The sequence below is a fragment of the Eulemur rufifrons genome, chromosome 16 (genome assembly GCF_041146395.1).
Source record: "Eulemur rufifrons isolate Redbay chromosome 16, OSU_ERuf_1, whole genome shotgun sequence".
In the NCBI taxonomy this organism is placed as follows: Eukaryota; Metazoa; Chordata; class Mammalia; order Primates; family Lemuridae; genus Eulemur; species Eulemur rufifrons.
In genome coordinates, this window is record NC_090998.1 from 80253296 (window position 1) to 80269538 (window position 16243).

Sequence of the window (16243 nt, forward strand, 5' to 3'; positions counted from 1 at the left end):
TGTTTGAGGTGATGAATAGCCCAATTACCCAGACTTGATCATGACACATTACAAGCCTCTATCAAAACATCACATGTACCCCATAAATATGTATAATTGTGTATCCAAAAATAAATGTTTTAAAAGAGTGTACAACACCTCCAGAGTCATAACGTAAATAACGACTGGTACAACCACCAAATCCTGAGATCTTAATGAGATGAGAAGAATGATGGTGAAGATGGTCGGGCAGGATTGGTGAAGAGTGCCAGAGAGCTAAGCCCTCGTCTATCACAGCAGGGACGGTGTCCGGAATTAATAAATCAGGAAATAGAAGAATGAACACATTATTTAGAAACAGGAAGGAAAAAACACCAGAAAAAAAAAATCTAAAGAGCTTAAAGGGTTTGGGTGGGGACTGGGGGACAGAGGCTGCTGTCCCCTGTGATGACTTTAATACCATTTGATTGTAACTGTACGTATGTTTTACTTTGATGAAAAAATAAATGAGCATTAATTTTAACAGTTTGTGAGAGAAGACTCTAAGCTAAGATATGCACACTTTTTTAAAAGTTCATAACCTAGGAACATAAATACAAATCATACTCCTAAATCCCCTCCCAAATTAGAGAATTAAGAAAGGCAAAACCCTCCATTTTAAAAGTGACAAAGATTTCTGGCTACATGAAGTACTTCTATTAATTCTAATAAACAGAGGGCAAAAAGTCTCAACATCCAAACCATCTGACTCCCATGGTGGCACCAAGAACCCTGCTGCCTCACCCCCACGGCCCTCTCCCCCAAGCCTCACCTGGACCCTCCCTCAGCTCCTCAGCTGTCACCTCCAGGAAGCCAGTCCTTCCCCCAGGGTCCACCAGAGACCCCCAGAGTGCTCCCTAACGGTATGAGCACATTTCTGTCATCACCTTTGTCACTGTAGACAACAGCCATTTACTTGTGTAGCTTCCCACCCACACTCCCAGGTCCCTGAGGGCATCCTTGTAAGCCAAACCCTCCACACCCAGCACGACAGCAGGTCCGAAAAAATGCTCTTGGAAGAGCGAGTGGATGAATGAATGAATCCTAATACACACACTCGAGCCCTCCTCATCACTGAACAGTCAGTGGGTCCTAAAACCCAAAGCCACTTGGTTATTCTGGGTGAAGTAAATTTATCTCCTTTTTACTCTTACCTGTAGACAGTTCCCAGCTGGATGTAATGAAAAGCATCAATCTTCATCAATACTGCCTTTAAAAACACAAACATATGCACATGTAAATAACGCACAACTTGCATATTCAATGAACAATCCAGGAGTCATCATGGATCCTCTCAACATTGGGTTGCCCTAACAAGGAAGCACACTGTATGTTCCTGAAAGGCTTGCTTGTTAATTAAAGTGCTGTACAGCTCTTTAAGGAAATTGCCTATCTACAAAAGCCAAAAAAAAAAAAAAAAAAAAAAAAAAGATATGGCAACTGGCTCCTCCTCAAAACACCAAAATGACTAAATGGTACATCCCAAATAGCTAAATGCATTCAAGCTTTTCTAACACGTAGTCTCTTCAAAAAGATTTTACCCAAAGATATTTGAATAATTTGGTTCTGCAGCCCTACATAACATAATTTAAAACCAATTTACCTGTTCAGCAAAGAAAAGCATCAAGAGTGCATTTTATTTTCAAACACCATTACACTGTAGAAAAAAAACATGAGAAGTAAACTTACCCGCTGTACATCATAATGAAGTCCACGAATTGCAAAACTGGGGTCATACTCATACTTCCTGATTTCCACAGGGTACTAAAAAAGAAGGAATCGGTTTCAGCCAACAGCATATGAAGTTCAGGATGGTGTCCTTATCTGGCCCTTGTACACAGGCCGAGGTAGCTGATGTGCTCTGGTGGGAAGGTGGGCTCAGAAGGACAGACCACAGCTTGCACCTCTGCTTCAAGCCCAAGTACCTCCTGGCAACCACGCCGACCACAGGGCCTCCAACCTGCCCCGAGCACAGCTGATCCGCCCAAGCTGAAGCTGGGCCTCATCCCCTTCCCCCTCAACTGCTCACATCTTAACTCTCCTCTCCCGGCGCACCCCTTCCCTGGGTCCCTAGAACCCCAGAACCCTGAGACCCCAGCAACACATCCGCTCCTCTCTTGAGCCATCACTCCCTCCTCTTGTTTTTAAGGCCACTAAAAGGGAGAAGCTGGAAGGTCCCCTCTATTACTAGAAGCGTAACTTTTCCCAAACACATTGTCAACCACCCATTCAGCTCTTACTTGAGCACCTCAATGCAGCAGCCGCAATGGCCCCAACTTGCACAGAGAGACCCAAGGTGAAAATGTTTCATGGGGGGCCCTCCACATAGCCTTCACCACTTTGCTCATCTGGACATCTGGCAGCTCTCACCCTCCACCATGGCCCCCATAGCTGTTGGGTTTCTCAGCACCTGGCTCCCAGTTGCTGCCCCAACACCCTGTCTCAGAACACTCATGACTTCTGCACTCGTGCCTCCCCTGGTGCTATTAAGCCATTCCTCACACTATGACAAATCCCTGTCTCCTCCCTATCTACTGCACTGCTTCCAAGTCCTGTCTCCCTCCCCAAATCTCAGAATTAGAACACCAGCCACCCAGTTGGCAGCACCAACCTGCAGTCACCACTTCTGCTGCTATGACACAGCAGGCCCTGCCGCCCTCATTTTACAGAGGGGACATCAGAGGAACCAATTGGCCTGGGCCACCCGGGTGAGGCATGGTGGGTGGAGACTCAGGCTCGGTCCTTCACCCCTGCTCTCCCCACGCCCCCTGTGCCCTGAAGCACAGGCCTGCGGGACAGAATATCTATTCCTGAGTCCAGGGAGGCGACATCGCCAGGCTCTCCCAATCATGATGTAAACTGCTTATGTAAAAACCTGACAACTACTAAGACGCCCAGGAAACCTCCCTGCACGGGTGCGCTGCTAACTTTTCATGGCCAGGGTCCCATTTGTGCAAGAACATTTCCTGGGACTACCAGGTTGACCCGCACGCAGCAAGTTCTCAAGTCAAACTGCACAAAGCACTGACTCAAATGTCACATTTGGGCTCGTTTATCTACCACCTGCCACGCGTGCCAAGAAATCACCAAACTGGTATTACCACTCATGGGCGTCTCCAAGAATTCTGAACACTGTGTACGGTCCTGCGTTTTCACTGACATACTTGACACAGCTGCCACGGAACCCAACGCCTGAAACCACAGTTCTGCCTACTGAGGAGGGGCCAAGGGACTTCACCAGCTCTGCAATCTCCTTTCAAACTCAGGGGTGATGAATGAGTAAGAGGACAGATAGGAAAGACATATTTAAAATGTCACTGAGACAGGTGTCTTGACTGAGCATCTGCTATGTGCCATACGCTAGACACTTTCTACGGCTTTACCTTCTTTATTCCTCTCTATACCAACAAGAAGGAGGCCGGGCATCTCATGCCGCTTTTCCTGTTGAATAATCTGAAGATCAGAGTCAAGGGATCTGCCCAGGGTCACACAGCTAGAGAGCGGTCAGGTCAGTATTTGAACCCAGTTCTGTGTCACGCCCAGGTCCCCCCTAACCACCACATAATGCATTCTGAGCCAACTCTGAGCCACCACGCTGGACACTCGTCACCCCCAGGGACAGCAGCACCTGCCACCTCGGAGGGGCTCAGTAAGTTTGCTGAAAGGATTCATGGTATCTTAGCTGAAAGCTGGGGCATGGATAAGAGTGTGTACACTGCTGAGAAGTCCGGCATTTCTTTCTTTTAACAAGGTTCATCTGGGCTCCCCAGAAGGGCACAGCCCCGCACACACTCACAATCCCCCACCTCTCACTCTCGCTGTTTTTCTTGGAGAGCCACCCCTGAGAGATAGGCAACATTTATCAAATGGTCCAAAGTCTATAGTAAATGACCCTGAGGACTGGCAGAAGCAGCTAAAAGAGCCTCAACACAACAATTTCATAACAAAGAGCACAGCTCCGAGGCTGAGAGACCAGGTGTCCCACCACATGCTAGCTGAGTGACCCTGGGCTAGGTCCTCCTGTCTCTCAGAGCCTTGGTTTTCTCATCTACAAAGTAAGGATAACAAGAATCCTACCCTTTTGGAAGCATAGATGATTAAGTCCAAAAATGCATGTGGGGAGTCAGGGCAGTGCCCGGCACATAGCACGTGCTCAGTAAAACTGAGCTGCCTCGCTGGACTGAGAACCAGCAGGCCTGGGGTTTAGGAGCCACTCTACTGGCCTCTGCTACTCTCCTACAGGACTCCAGGCAAGTCGCCTCCAAGGCCTCTTCCTTCATCTGCAAAATGAAATGGCGGGCGGGCGTGATCTCTGTGCACCACTCCTGCCCTCAACTGTGATTTCCCCAAACAACCAGCAAGTCAAAGACACCCTCCCGCTGGGCTGCTTGCCGGCACGCTCACATGCGCACACCTGGGAACAAGTGTCACCTCTGGGAACAAGTGTCACCAGGAACGTCCAGCCCAGGAAGCCAGAGCTGCTCACACCAGCCAGGCGGTTACGTTCCTCCCCCGTAGTTTAGGGCTAGATTTTCAAGACTCTTTTTTTGGATTTTCAGGTCTCCTAATGGTGTAGAAACTTTTTCACCACCCAGAAAAACAAAACTCATCCCATGTAAGGCATCATGGAAATAACTGGTATCCCTAAAACCAATAAGAAATATAAAAGATAAAAGACCTTTATTTGAGATTTTTATTAAAATTCTAATTTCGGCTCAGTCGGGTTTCCTTCGGTGCCTGGATTTGCTTCGATCCCTGGTACCATCTGGGCAGGCTACTGTGTGCTGGTAAAGAAAGAGCAAAGTGTCCCCCTGCAAATGCTACAGAAATGTCCCTATGGCTTCAAGCAAAGTTAATACCAAAATGCAGCAGAGAACCCAGGAATCCTCGTGTGTGTATAATTCCTACAGTCCTGCGGCTGGGCCACGTGCCTCATTCCCCGGCAGTTACAAAATCTCTGGATACAGCTGGTAACCTCTACCTTACAACACCGCCCGTGCCTTCCTGAGGTCCAGAGACCTATAAACATATCCATTTTCCAGAGGTCTCGGTTGATGTTTAAAGTAGCCTAAATTATGAGTTTACTTAGAGGCAGGGCAGAAGAACATGAAAACAAAGCTCTCCGAAAGCCACACAAAACACGAAGCGAGGGAAGAATGACCTCATCGGAGTGCTGGCCTTGCACGAAGCGCAGCTCTCTCACTTCCTGTGGAATTCGTGGATGCGAATGTCAAGTGTTTACTGGACCTGCACTTTGTGCCTGGGGCTGGAAATACGGCAGTGAACAAAACTGACAAAGTCTCCGCCCCTGAGAATTTCCACTCTACCGCAGGGAGGCAGACCACAAATAAATACACACAGACCACAAACAAATACACACGTGCAGAGTATAATGCCTCAGTGCATGTTCTGTGAAGAAAATGCAGTACGAGCGTTTGCAAATCTAAAAAAAAAGAAAAAACAAGGAGCAAGCCTCAGGCTGCCTGGGGCAGGAAGGGTGCTCCAAGGCAGAGGAAGCAGCAATGCCAAAGACAAAAGTAGAAAGGTGTTTGGCAGTTCGAGGAGCAGCAAGGAGGCCAGTGTGGCCAGAGCAGCCGGCAAGGGCAGGTAGGAGGAGGCTGGAGGGGACGCTGGGGCCTGGGGCACAGCACAGACTCTTGCTACGATGGAATGAAAACCATACTCATCTCTGCAGTCTTCCTCCCCAAAACCCATAACCCCGTCTACTCATGAGGAAAATGCACAGAGTATCTGACTGATACTCTTCAAAACTGTCAAGGTCATCAAAAACAAGAAAAGTAGGGGAAACCGTTAAAGCCAAGAGGTGCCTAAGGAGCCACGGCAAGCGAATGTCATATGGTGTCCTGGATGGGAACCTGGAGCAGGAAAGGGACATTAGGTCAAAACTAAAAATATCTGAATAAAGTATGGACGTTAGCTAATGACAATGTACCAATTTTTATTTTATGTTTTATTTTTTTTAATACAGGATCTCACTCTGTCACCCAGGCTGGAACATAATCACGATTATAGCTCAATGCAACCTTGAACTCCTCGGCTCAAGTGTGTGCCACCATGCCTGGCTAAGTTTTTTATTTTTTGTAGAGATGGGGGGGGGGTCTCGCTATGTTGCCCAGGCTGGTCACCCAATTCCTGGCCTCAAGCAACCCTCCCACCTCAGCCTCCCAAAGTGCTAGGATTACAGGTGTGAGCCACTACACCTGGCCAATACTGGTTCTTTAGTTGTGACAAATGTACCACAGTAACGTAAAATGTTAACATTAGGGGAAGCTGGGCATGGGGTATTTATATAGGAACTCAGTGTTATCTTTGCAACTTTTCCATAAGCCTAAAATTTAAAATTTAAAACAGAGAGAGGGCGCACAGCATTTGCTGAGCGATCAGATGTGGGATACAGAGAGTAAGGGCTCACAGCCGATGGTACCCTGGGGATCTGAACAGCCAGGTAATCATCAGCGCCAACCAATGAGAAGAGAATGTGAACAAAGGTGTGATTCTCAGAGCCGAAATCGAGAGTTCTTCTACCTATACCTTTCTGTTCCTTGGTGGACATAGGAAATGAAAATATAGATCCAGTTATTACCCAATTTTTTTATTTCCATTTTTGTAAAAAAAAATTGTTCTTGTGAAAAAAAGGGTAATTACAAAGGAGCTGGAACTTTTACATTTGCTTTTTGGAAAGACGCTAAATAGCAGATTTACTGTTCTGTTACTGTGTGTCTCAAAAGCAGATGTCTTTCCATCTCTCCAAGTACATAAAGTGCATTCAGTCTCAGCAGGAAAAAATGGCACTGAACTCAGTGCATCTTGGAAGAATTATTTTGTTAAATCAGAGCAAGAGAAAAATCTGCATAAGCATAAATGACACTACTAATATGCCTGATGTAATTAGTATTATAACATTTCTTTTATCAAAGCAACAAATAGATGTAATGAGCATGAAATTTCAATAATCTTAAATCTAGAGTCTTTTCTAATCATAATGATTGCACCTTTTATTTTATCCATCTATTTCATCTCTCTTCCCCCTAAATTTCATAAATTTTTTATGTTCATAAATGTTTTACTTTCATGAATATTTCATTTTCATCTGAACAAAAAACCCATAGGATGGAGAGGTGTCATCAACCCTACAAGAGGCAACATGGAATACAGGAGAGCACACAAGTCCCTTGGAAACAGGCAGATCTGAGTTGAAATCCTGGTTCTGCCTCCCATTGGCCTGTGGCCTTGATCTAGCAGCGTAACTCTCTGAGCCTCAGTTTCCTCAACCATAAAACAGGGATGACATATATGTGCGGAGTTGTCGTGCAGATTAAAAATAACAATATTCGTATATAGCTAACATTCATTGAGTGTTTTCTATGTGCCAGGCACTTTACATATTAAGATATTAACTCATTTAGTTATCACAATGACACCATGAAAAAGCACTGTTACTAGTCCATTTTACAAAGGAGAAAACTGAGGCCCAGAGAAACTGGGTGGGTTGATCAAGATTACATAGGAAATAAGTGGTGAAGGCCAGGATTTGAGTCCCAGCAGTCAGGCTTAGAACCTGTGCTTTCAGCACCCAGCAGGCAATCGATCGATAAGCACTGCTGTCAGGATCACGGCCTGCTTTCTGTAAGTGGCATCAAAGTCACAGAAAACACGCAGCTGACCTGGGACTAGAATGCCAGCACCAATGCAACACCCCTTCAGCTCCATCTCCCAGCATCTCCCATGGGGTGATGAAGGACAGCTTGGGGTAGCAGATGGGAAGCAAGGGCAGAATCACCTTGTTCTTCGTCTGCCCCCATCTCACGATCTCGGGAAGGGACCACAGTTTAGACAGGAGGGAAGACAGTCTCTTGAGCAAATGAAGACCTGCTGCTGCTGGATGGCAAGTGGCTGGGGGTCTTAGCTCTAGTAAAGCGGCCATAACTAACGAAAGCTGGCTGTTGGCTTAGTGGCAGAAGAGAAGGGTCTTTTTGGCAAATACCATTTCTAAATTTTAGATAAGGACAAAAGGAGTTGCTTAGATCCACTGATAAGCAAAAGCTGAAGGGGATCAGTAAATACATACTGGATCAAATGGTCAGGATCCAAAACTAATGGAAATGTTGGCTGCATTAACAGAAGTATGATATCCAGAACCAGGGAGGTGATGGTCTCCCTCTATTCCGTGCTAGGCAGACCCCACCTGTGGTAACACCTTCAGTTCAAGGCCTCACATTTGGGAGGGACAAACCAGGGCACACACAAAGGAGAGTGACCAGGATGATGAAAAGAAAAGAGAGAAATGAGAATGGTTAAAACAGCTAATAATGATTAGCCTGGGAAAAGAGAAGATTTGGAGGGCATGATGGGCTGGTCTACGCACCAGCCCATTATATGTCTGGTACGCAGACAGTCAGGAATAAAATATTAGTTTGCATGATTTGCATTTCTAGGTTACTCACACCCATCCACCCCCAGCCCACCTTTGCCAGCGAACTCCTTCATGAGGAGGTTGAAATATACCACCTTCTTATTTGTTTCTCCAGTTCCCTCAGGCAGAGAAGTCATTCCAACCACCCTCTGAGCATCCTTAGCTCTCCATTTGGGTGTCTATAGAGGCCTCCACAAGGAGGCTTCATAATTGATCCACATACACGACCAACTCCCCCACGAAGTTGCTGGTTCTCCATAGGCAATGCCTGTCTCCTACTCACCTTCTTTCATCCTCCCTGCTTTTACCGCAGGTCTTGGCACAGACAAGGCACTTACTAAAGGCTTAAGGAATGGATGAAGGAAGAAAAGAGACCAATGGTGAAAACTATGTGAAGGCGGAATTGTTCAACCCATGGAAGAACTTTCCAGAAACCAGAACAGCCTCCTGGGGTAAGGTGCTCCTGTCAGAGATGGAGATTAGAGCCATACTTCTCAGGCTGCTCTGGGGGGTTCTCAAAGGACACTAGTCACACGACCTCTGAGGTTGCTTCTCATCCTGACTCCTAAAATGTGTACTCCAACCAGACCAAAGAACACTAGCGTTGAATATTTTCTTTTTGTCCTTCCTCATTAAAAGCTCTCAGTGTTACTGTGCTTCAGAAGACATTCCAATATTCTTTACTCTTAGCAATTCAAACCAGTATTGAGGGTAAAACACTGCCTATCATTTGCGGAATTTCTCCTAACCACAATTCAATAGGCTGCCACCCTGTGAAGCTCTGGGAGAAACTGTTACTGCTCTGTGAAAAGTGAGAATGCAGACATCTCCTGCCGCATCTCCACTAGTGTGGACCTGGGGACAGTCTTTGGCCAGAGAGACATCTAAAGATTAAAAAAAAAAAAAAAAACTATCTTCCAGATAAGAGTCATTTGAAAATTCAGAATGGAACAAAATCTACTCATTCATTCAGCAACAATTTACTAAACGACTTCTCTGTGCCGGGCACGGGGCCACGTCAGCTCGAGGTTGTTCTAAGAGGAAAGCGGGAGGGAGGGGACTGGCCCCTGTGATCTTACCCGGTGTTCATTGATGAGAAGGTCCCGAGCAGCATTAAATATCAGCGTGTGGAGGTGCTTTGAATAAAACACCAAGGTGTAATCGTAATCGAAGCCGTAGATTTCAATGTCTGACAGGCTCATTTCATTGTTTGAGAAAATGGCATCTGGATTCAACAAGTTGCTCATAATTGAAGGAACCAATTCTGGAAGGAAAGAAGAAAAATACATTATATCACATAATAAATAAGGGTTAGTATGATTTCTAAAAAAAAAAAAAAAAAAAATGAGTAAACTAGAATATAGGATTGATTTGCTTCACCTTGAAAATACGCGGAGTGAAAGAACCCAGTCACAAAGGACCACGTGTGCCATGATTCCATTTATATGAAAAGTACAGAAATGACAAAGCTATAGACACAGAAAGTAGATTAGTGGTTGCCTAGGACTGGGGGGTTGGGGGTAAGTAGGAAGTGACTGTTAATGGGTATAGAATTTTTAGGAGGGTGATGGAAATATTCTAAAATTATGGTGACAATGATGGTTGAACACCTCTTTTGAATATACTAAAAACCAGTGCATGGGGAGACTTTAAATGGGTGAATTGTATGGTATGTAAATTATATCCTAATAAAACTGTTACTGAAAAAGAATATTTAGGTCAAGCATGAAATCCCAGCACTTTGGGAGGCCAAAGCAGGATGACCATTTGAGACCAGCCTAAGCAACATGGCGAGTCCCCGCCTCTACAAAAAAATCAAGAAATCAGCTGGGCATGGTGGTGCGCACTTGTAGTCCCAGCTGCTCGGGAAGCTGAGATGGGAGGATTGCTTGAGCCCAGGTGTTAGAAGTTACAGTGAGCTACGACTGGCCACTGCACTCCAGCCTGGGCAACAGAGCGAGATCCTCTCTCTAAAAAAAAATAAAGAAAACCCAAACAGTGAAGATTCACCAATACTTGCATTGCTTCATTAGTTTCTTTTATCAAAATCAATGAGACAATAACCACGGCTTTTATTTTTCTTTTGCAAATAAGACAGATCTGAGGATGGTAAACAAACAATAATATTTTGTAAAACTTGGAGGCAGGTAGTTCACAAGAGCTGGTCTTGAGGAAGAGGAGAAGCCGGCAGTCCCAAGCTTCAGTATCTAATACCAAAAATCTTCTGGCCTTCCGTGATCAATGGGCCACTGTGAAGGATGCTATTTTCTGAATATGACCACACGGGATTGTCCATATGATGTCAGTAAGGCGGGATCACTTACACAGCGACCAAAAGCTCCACTTTCACAAATGACCTTTGCAAGGGAGGTTCTAACAGCCTGTTTAATTAGAAGTTTATATTTGGAAGTGGTGTTGGCGAGAAAGTCCATCTCCCTTTCTATTACTTGAGAAGACGATGTGAAGCCCTCAAGGAGAAACTGCTACGATGGAAAATCACAACCAAACGGCACATCTTAAAAGCTGCACGGAATTCCCCTGCTGCAGTGAGCGCCCGAGGTGCATTAGTCACCCGAACAGCATCACCTGAAGGCGTGGATGTTTGTCGTCCTCAAAATAAGCACGAGGAGCAGCATCGGAGGCTTGAAAGGTCTCAGCTCCCTGTGCAGCCGTCACATAAAAAAGTTAAGAACGAACATGAATAATGAAAAGAATCAACCACTCACAAAACGCAAAACAGTCTGTCTGAACTTTAGACTCTAAAGCATAAACTGACTGCCCCCTGACTAATGCATCAGTTATGTATTTTCTCAAAGCAGAAACAAGAGCATAAATGGGTACAAATTTAGAAAGTGAATTCCTTTTGTACATAATGGATGATGACAGCAACACTCTACAGTCAGGACAAAGAAACGGAGAGACAGCCCTGATGCTCTGGCCCAAGCTCTGACCAGAACTGGGCTCCGACGTGGCCCCACCGGGCTGGGCGCTGCGCACCTTCTATCAGACAGTGTGGCGCACTGGGAACCCCAGGCACATCCAACAGCTTCCAGTTTTTCCTCTGCTCATCCCACAGAGCACTGGCAAGTGCGGTGAACAACGCATGGGGAAAACCTGTAAGCTTTTTGTTTTGGTTTGGGTTTCTGTGGTTTTAATTGTGGTAAAATACACATAAAATTTACCATCTTAACCATTTTTAAGTACACAAATCAGTGGCATTAAGTATATTCTCCTTGTTGTGCTACCATCACCACCACCCATCTCTGGAACTCTTGTAATCTTGCAAAACTGAAACTCCATACCCACTAAACTACTCATCCTCCCCCTTCTCCAGTGACCACCATTCTGCTTTCTGTCCTGTGAATGTGACTACTCTCTGTACCGCACAGAAGTGGAGTCACACAGTCTTTCTGCATAATGTCCTCAAGGTGCATCCGTGATGTAGCAAGTGTCAGCATTTCCTTCCTTTTTAAGGCTTAATAATATTCCATCATATGTATGTAGCATCTTTTGTTTATCCATTCATCCATCAATGGGCCCTGGGGTTGCTTCCACCTTTTGGCTGTTGTGAATAATGCTGCTATGAGCATGCTACGCAAATACCTGCTCAAGTCCCTGCTTTCAATCCTTTTGAATAAATACCCAGAAGTGGAATTGCTGAATGATGTGGTGATTCCATTTTTAATTTTTTAAGGAGCTAACCTGCTGTTTTCCATAGCTGCTGCACCATTTTTTATTTTTTTAAGACCACCAGGGTTGGGTACAGTGGCTCACACCTGTAATCCTAACATTCTGGGAGGCTGAGGTGGGAGGACTGCTGGAGGTCAGGAGTTTGAGACCAGCCTCAGCAAGAGCAAGACCCTGTCTCTACTAAAAATAGAAAGAAATTATATGGACAACTAAAAATAGAAAAAATTAGCCGTGCATGGTGGTGCATGCCTGTAGTCCCAGCTACTTGGGAGGCTGAGGCAGGTGGATCCCTTGAGCCCAGGAGTTTGAGGTTGCTGTGAGCTAGGCTGAAGCCACAGTACCCTAGACCAGAAAACAGAGTGAGACTCTGTCTCAGAAAAAAAAAAAGAAAAAACCACCATGGAAGAATACCATTCCTTGCCTAAATTTTATCTTTACTACCCACAGAGAGAAAACATGAAAGAAGACAGAACTTCATTCTGGTAGGGAAGTCAGACACTGTCCACCTCTTCAAGGAAACATATTTAAATTATGAAACGATCTGAGTTTGGGAGATAAAGTTTTTGCCAAGCACTTCCTCTCCTTTGAAGTTCAGGAGAACTAACTGACTCCCCCTGCACAGAGGGCTCAACCCTGGCAGGGCCAGCACTGTCTGTCGGAGAGCAGTGTGTGGAGATAATGCCCAGCAGAAACCCATGGCCTGAGTCGTGTCAACGGACAGTCCAAATGTTTTCAGAAAGGTGCTGTGACTATAAATTAGCTCTTGGGCACACAGCACTAGAGACCTCTATGAGTTTACTGAATACACTACTGCTCTCAGCATTATCCCAGGAACCATCGGATAAGGATGGAAGAGTGTAAGCGATGGGTCTGACAAACCGTGGTCCCATAGGCTGCCTGGGGTAAGTGATGGTCGTGGGCACTAGTTGTCTGTGCCTACCCAGCATGGCTGTGCCATCTCATGTTGGTCCAGCTGGTCCCTCTTCCCAGGTACACGGAGAGGATTACAATCCTCCCCCAACTCCTCACCCCCAGCTCTGGTCAGCTCTAGCCAATAGATCTTGGGCAGCCAGAGTGGGGCACACTCCCTTCTCCTACTGTGCCTACTGTGGATACCTGTGTCTACCACACAAGATAAAGAGGCCTGGAAGGCTAAGCTGCCACATGGAGCTGACTGCCCTGGAGAGTTGCCAAAGTCCCCAGTAGATTCTGCGTGAGTCAGAAACAAACTTTGGTTATAGCCGTCTGTCTGTAGTAAGTCATTTTGGTGTTGCTTGTCACTGCAGCATAACCCAGCCTAACCTGACTAATACACCTTCTGTTCCTCTAATACCCTAAATTTCTTCGGGAAACCTCCCCTCCCCAACATCCAGACTGTCTGGTCTCTGGGGTTTCCATTCCTGACTCCAGGGGGAGGCCATGTGACCCAAGCCTGGCCTAACAGAGCACCTGAATTCCCTTACCAACACTGATTAGTTTGGGGCAGACTAGGCCCCCTTCCAGCCAATCATAATCATACTTTCCCTGAAGCCAAAGTGAACCAATGAGTCCAATCAAGTCAATTTGGGGATTTGCAAAGAAGAGGCGCTCTTTTCTTCCAAACCTGGACTTAAGAGGATATAAATCTGGAGATGTGAGGGGCCACTATGAAGAACTTGAAAAAGATGCCAATGAGGAAGAGAGGAAGGTCAAGAGACAGAGAGAAACCACCCAATAACATCACCAGAACTCCTGGATCAGGTCACGCTTGGAGATAGTACTACCTCTGAATTTTGTAATCACATGAGCCCATACAATTTCTTCTTTTTAAATTATTTTTGCTTAAATTAAATCAGTTTGAGTTAGGTTTTCTATGGCTTGCAGCCAAAGGAGTCCTAACTAAAAGTTTAGCCACTCAAAATTCTGACTACAAATTTTAACTTATAACCTAGTATCAAAGGTATTCCCCATTTATATCTTAACTTATCTTTCCACTCTTAAATTTTTCTTCACATGCCCTATTTTCAACAAGATGGGTGATCCACTATTCTGTGTTCTCCAGTATCTACTATAGTTGAGTTAAATCTGCCTGGACTATTCTTTGTCTAATGTCTGTGTATAAACACTCATCAGTATATGGAAAGAATGTCAAGTAAGATTTTCCTTCATATTATGCTGCAAAACAAACACCATCTGAATCAAAGAGTTAATTTTTTTTAACATTAAAAAGGTAGAAGACACATATAGATCACTATTTCATCTCTGAATAAAACATAACTTTCCAAATGTAAAAAAAAAAGCAATAGAATAAATCATGAAGGAAAGTACTGATAGATTTACAATAAAAAAAATTTTTAACATCTGTGCACCCAAAAATATCAGAAACAATAACTTGGGGGGAGGGGTATATTAGACAAAAAAATTTAAAGACAAACAGCAAAGGACTAATATCCTTAATATAAAAAATCCATACAAAAGGAAATTATATAGCTAAAAAACATAAATGTTCAACCATTCTAATTATCAAAAAAAGCAAATTAAAGCAATTAAACACAGTCAATAGTAGCTCTCTCTGAAAGGCAGAATTACAAATGGCTCTATTGTCTATTTCATTCACATGTATTTCTATAATAAGCATGTGCTACTTGGCTAAGAAATAAAAATAAGGCATCATTTTCCTCCTGTCAGATTGCAGCAGTCTTTTTGTTACTAGTGTTATTTGTGTGTTATGTTTGTGGGTATTCTATTCTTGTTTTATTTATAATGACAGAACCCAGAGCTAGCTGGTGCTGGGACCCAGGCAGCCTCGCTCCTGGCTGTTTAATTATAAATCAGCACAAGCTTTCTGGAAAGCAGCTTGGCAATACGTATTAAGAGTCTTTTTTTTTTTTTTTTTTAATATTCATACCCTTTGACCCAGTAATTCTCTTTCGAGGAAATATGCTAAGGAAATATTCAGAGACGTGGATAAAGATTTATATACAAAGATTTTGTTACAGTGATATTAATCAAGCAAAAACTGGGGAAAACATGCTCCATTTAGAGGCCCAAACATACATTTCAGATATTTGAACCCAGGAACCAAAATGTGTTAACAAGAATGTGATCAAATGAGAAGCTGAAAGACACTTGAAAATCCTTGAAGTTCAATTTTATTGATAATGCAAACCACAATCCCAGAGACATTAAGATAGCATTTTTCTTTAGTTAGTTATGATTTTTCCTTTTGGCATATGCACCAGATTTCAAGCTGTTTTCCTAGGAAAAGAATATACATATTTGAAGTCCTAAAGAAGAAATGGAAGGGGGAAAAAATTTCCTAGATGCTTTTAGGGGTTACAAAAAAAAACAGGGGGAAAGCCTCCATTTCCCTACCCCATTTACCACCAAGTGTTCTGAGCATCTCCCCAGTGCTCAATGGACCAAGTTCTTCCAGTGGGTAATAATTATGTGCATTTACTATGTACCAGCCACTACATAAAGCAATGTAGCTGCCACTTAACGTGAGGCACTAGTTATCACGCCCATTTTACAGAGGAAGAAAATGAAAATGCGGTGAGATTGACAGCTCAAGGTCACATTTCTTTGTCATCCATTTCTATGTTCCTAAATCAACAAATGTTACAGCAGAGTTAAGATATTTGTTTTTCCCCTAATTTGGCCAAATCTCAACTTCTCTTTATATGTCATAATATTCATGTAGTTCATGAATACTCACAAATATTCCACGTATTTTATGAATTATTTCATATTTATTTAACATTACTTGACGTTATCTTTTAAAAGTTCACATGTAGATTGAAAGCAGCAAGGTTTCAAAATTTCTTTTAAAAGTATACATAGAGATTGTAAACATTTTGAAAAGTATAGGTACTTTTTGTTTCTATGTTGAGGCAGTATTTATTAATATTTTTCTAATAATAGAAAAATACACTATAAGTGAACTCAAAGTTCCACCCAAATTGGAAACATTTAAACTCCATATCTGTAATTACCAGTGAAGAGAACAAGAAAAAGACAATCCTACTTTAGGTAATTTTCTCTTAGCAACTTTCGCCATGTGCCACCCAGGCTAGGCATAGGCAGTACAGTTGGTTCTGCTATTCATGGTTGTCTGAAAAA

The 16243-nt window shown here is 43.8% G+C and overlaps 1 protein-coding gene across 1 annotated transcript in view; it reads right to left on the reverse strand.

Moving 5' to 3' along the window:
- Positions 1 to 16243, reverse strand: part of NT5DC3 (5'-nucleotidase domain containing 3) — a 55638-nt gene that overhangs the window by 25700 nt on the left and 13695 nt on the right. The window contains exons 2-4 of the mRNA XM_069489632.1: positions 9532 to 9716; positions 1708 to 1782; positions 1173 to 1228 (exon numbers count right to left, since the gene is read on the reverse strand). Of these exons, the coding sequence (XP_069345733.1) occupies positions 1173 to 1228; positions 1708 to 1782; positions 9532 to 9716 (316 nt within the window). The remainder of the gene's footprint in view (positions 1 to 1172; positions 1229 to 1707; positions 1783 to 9531; positions 9717 to 16243) is intronic.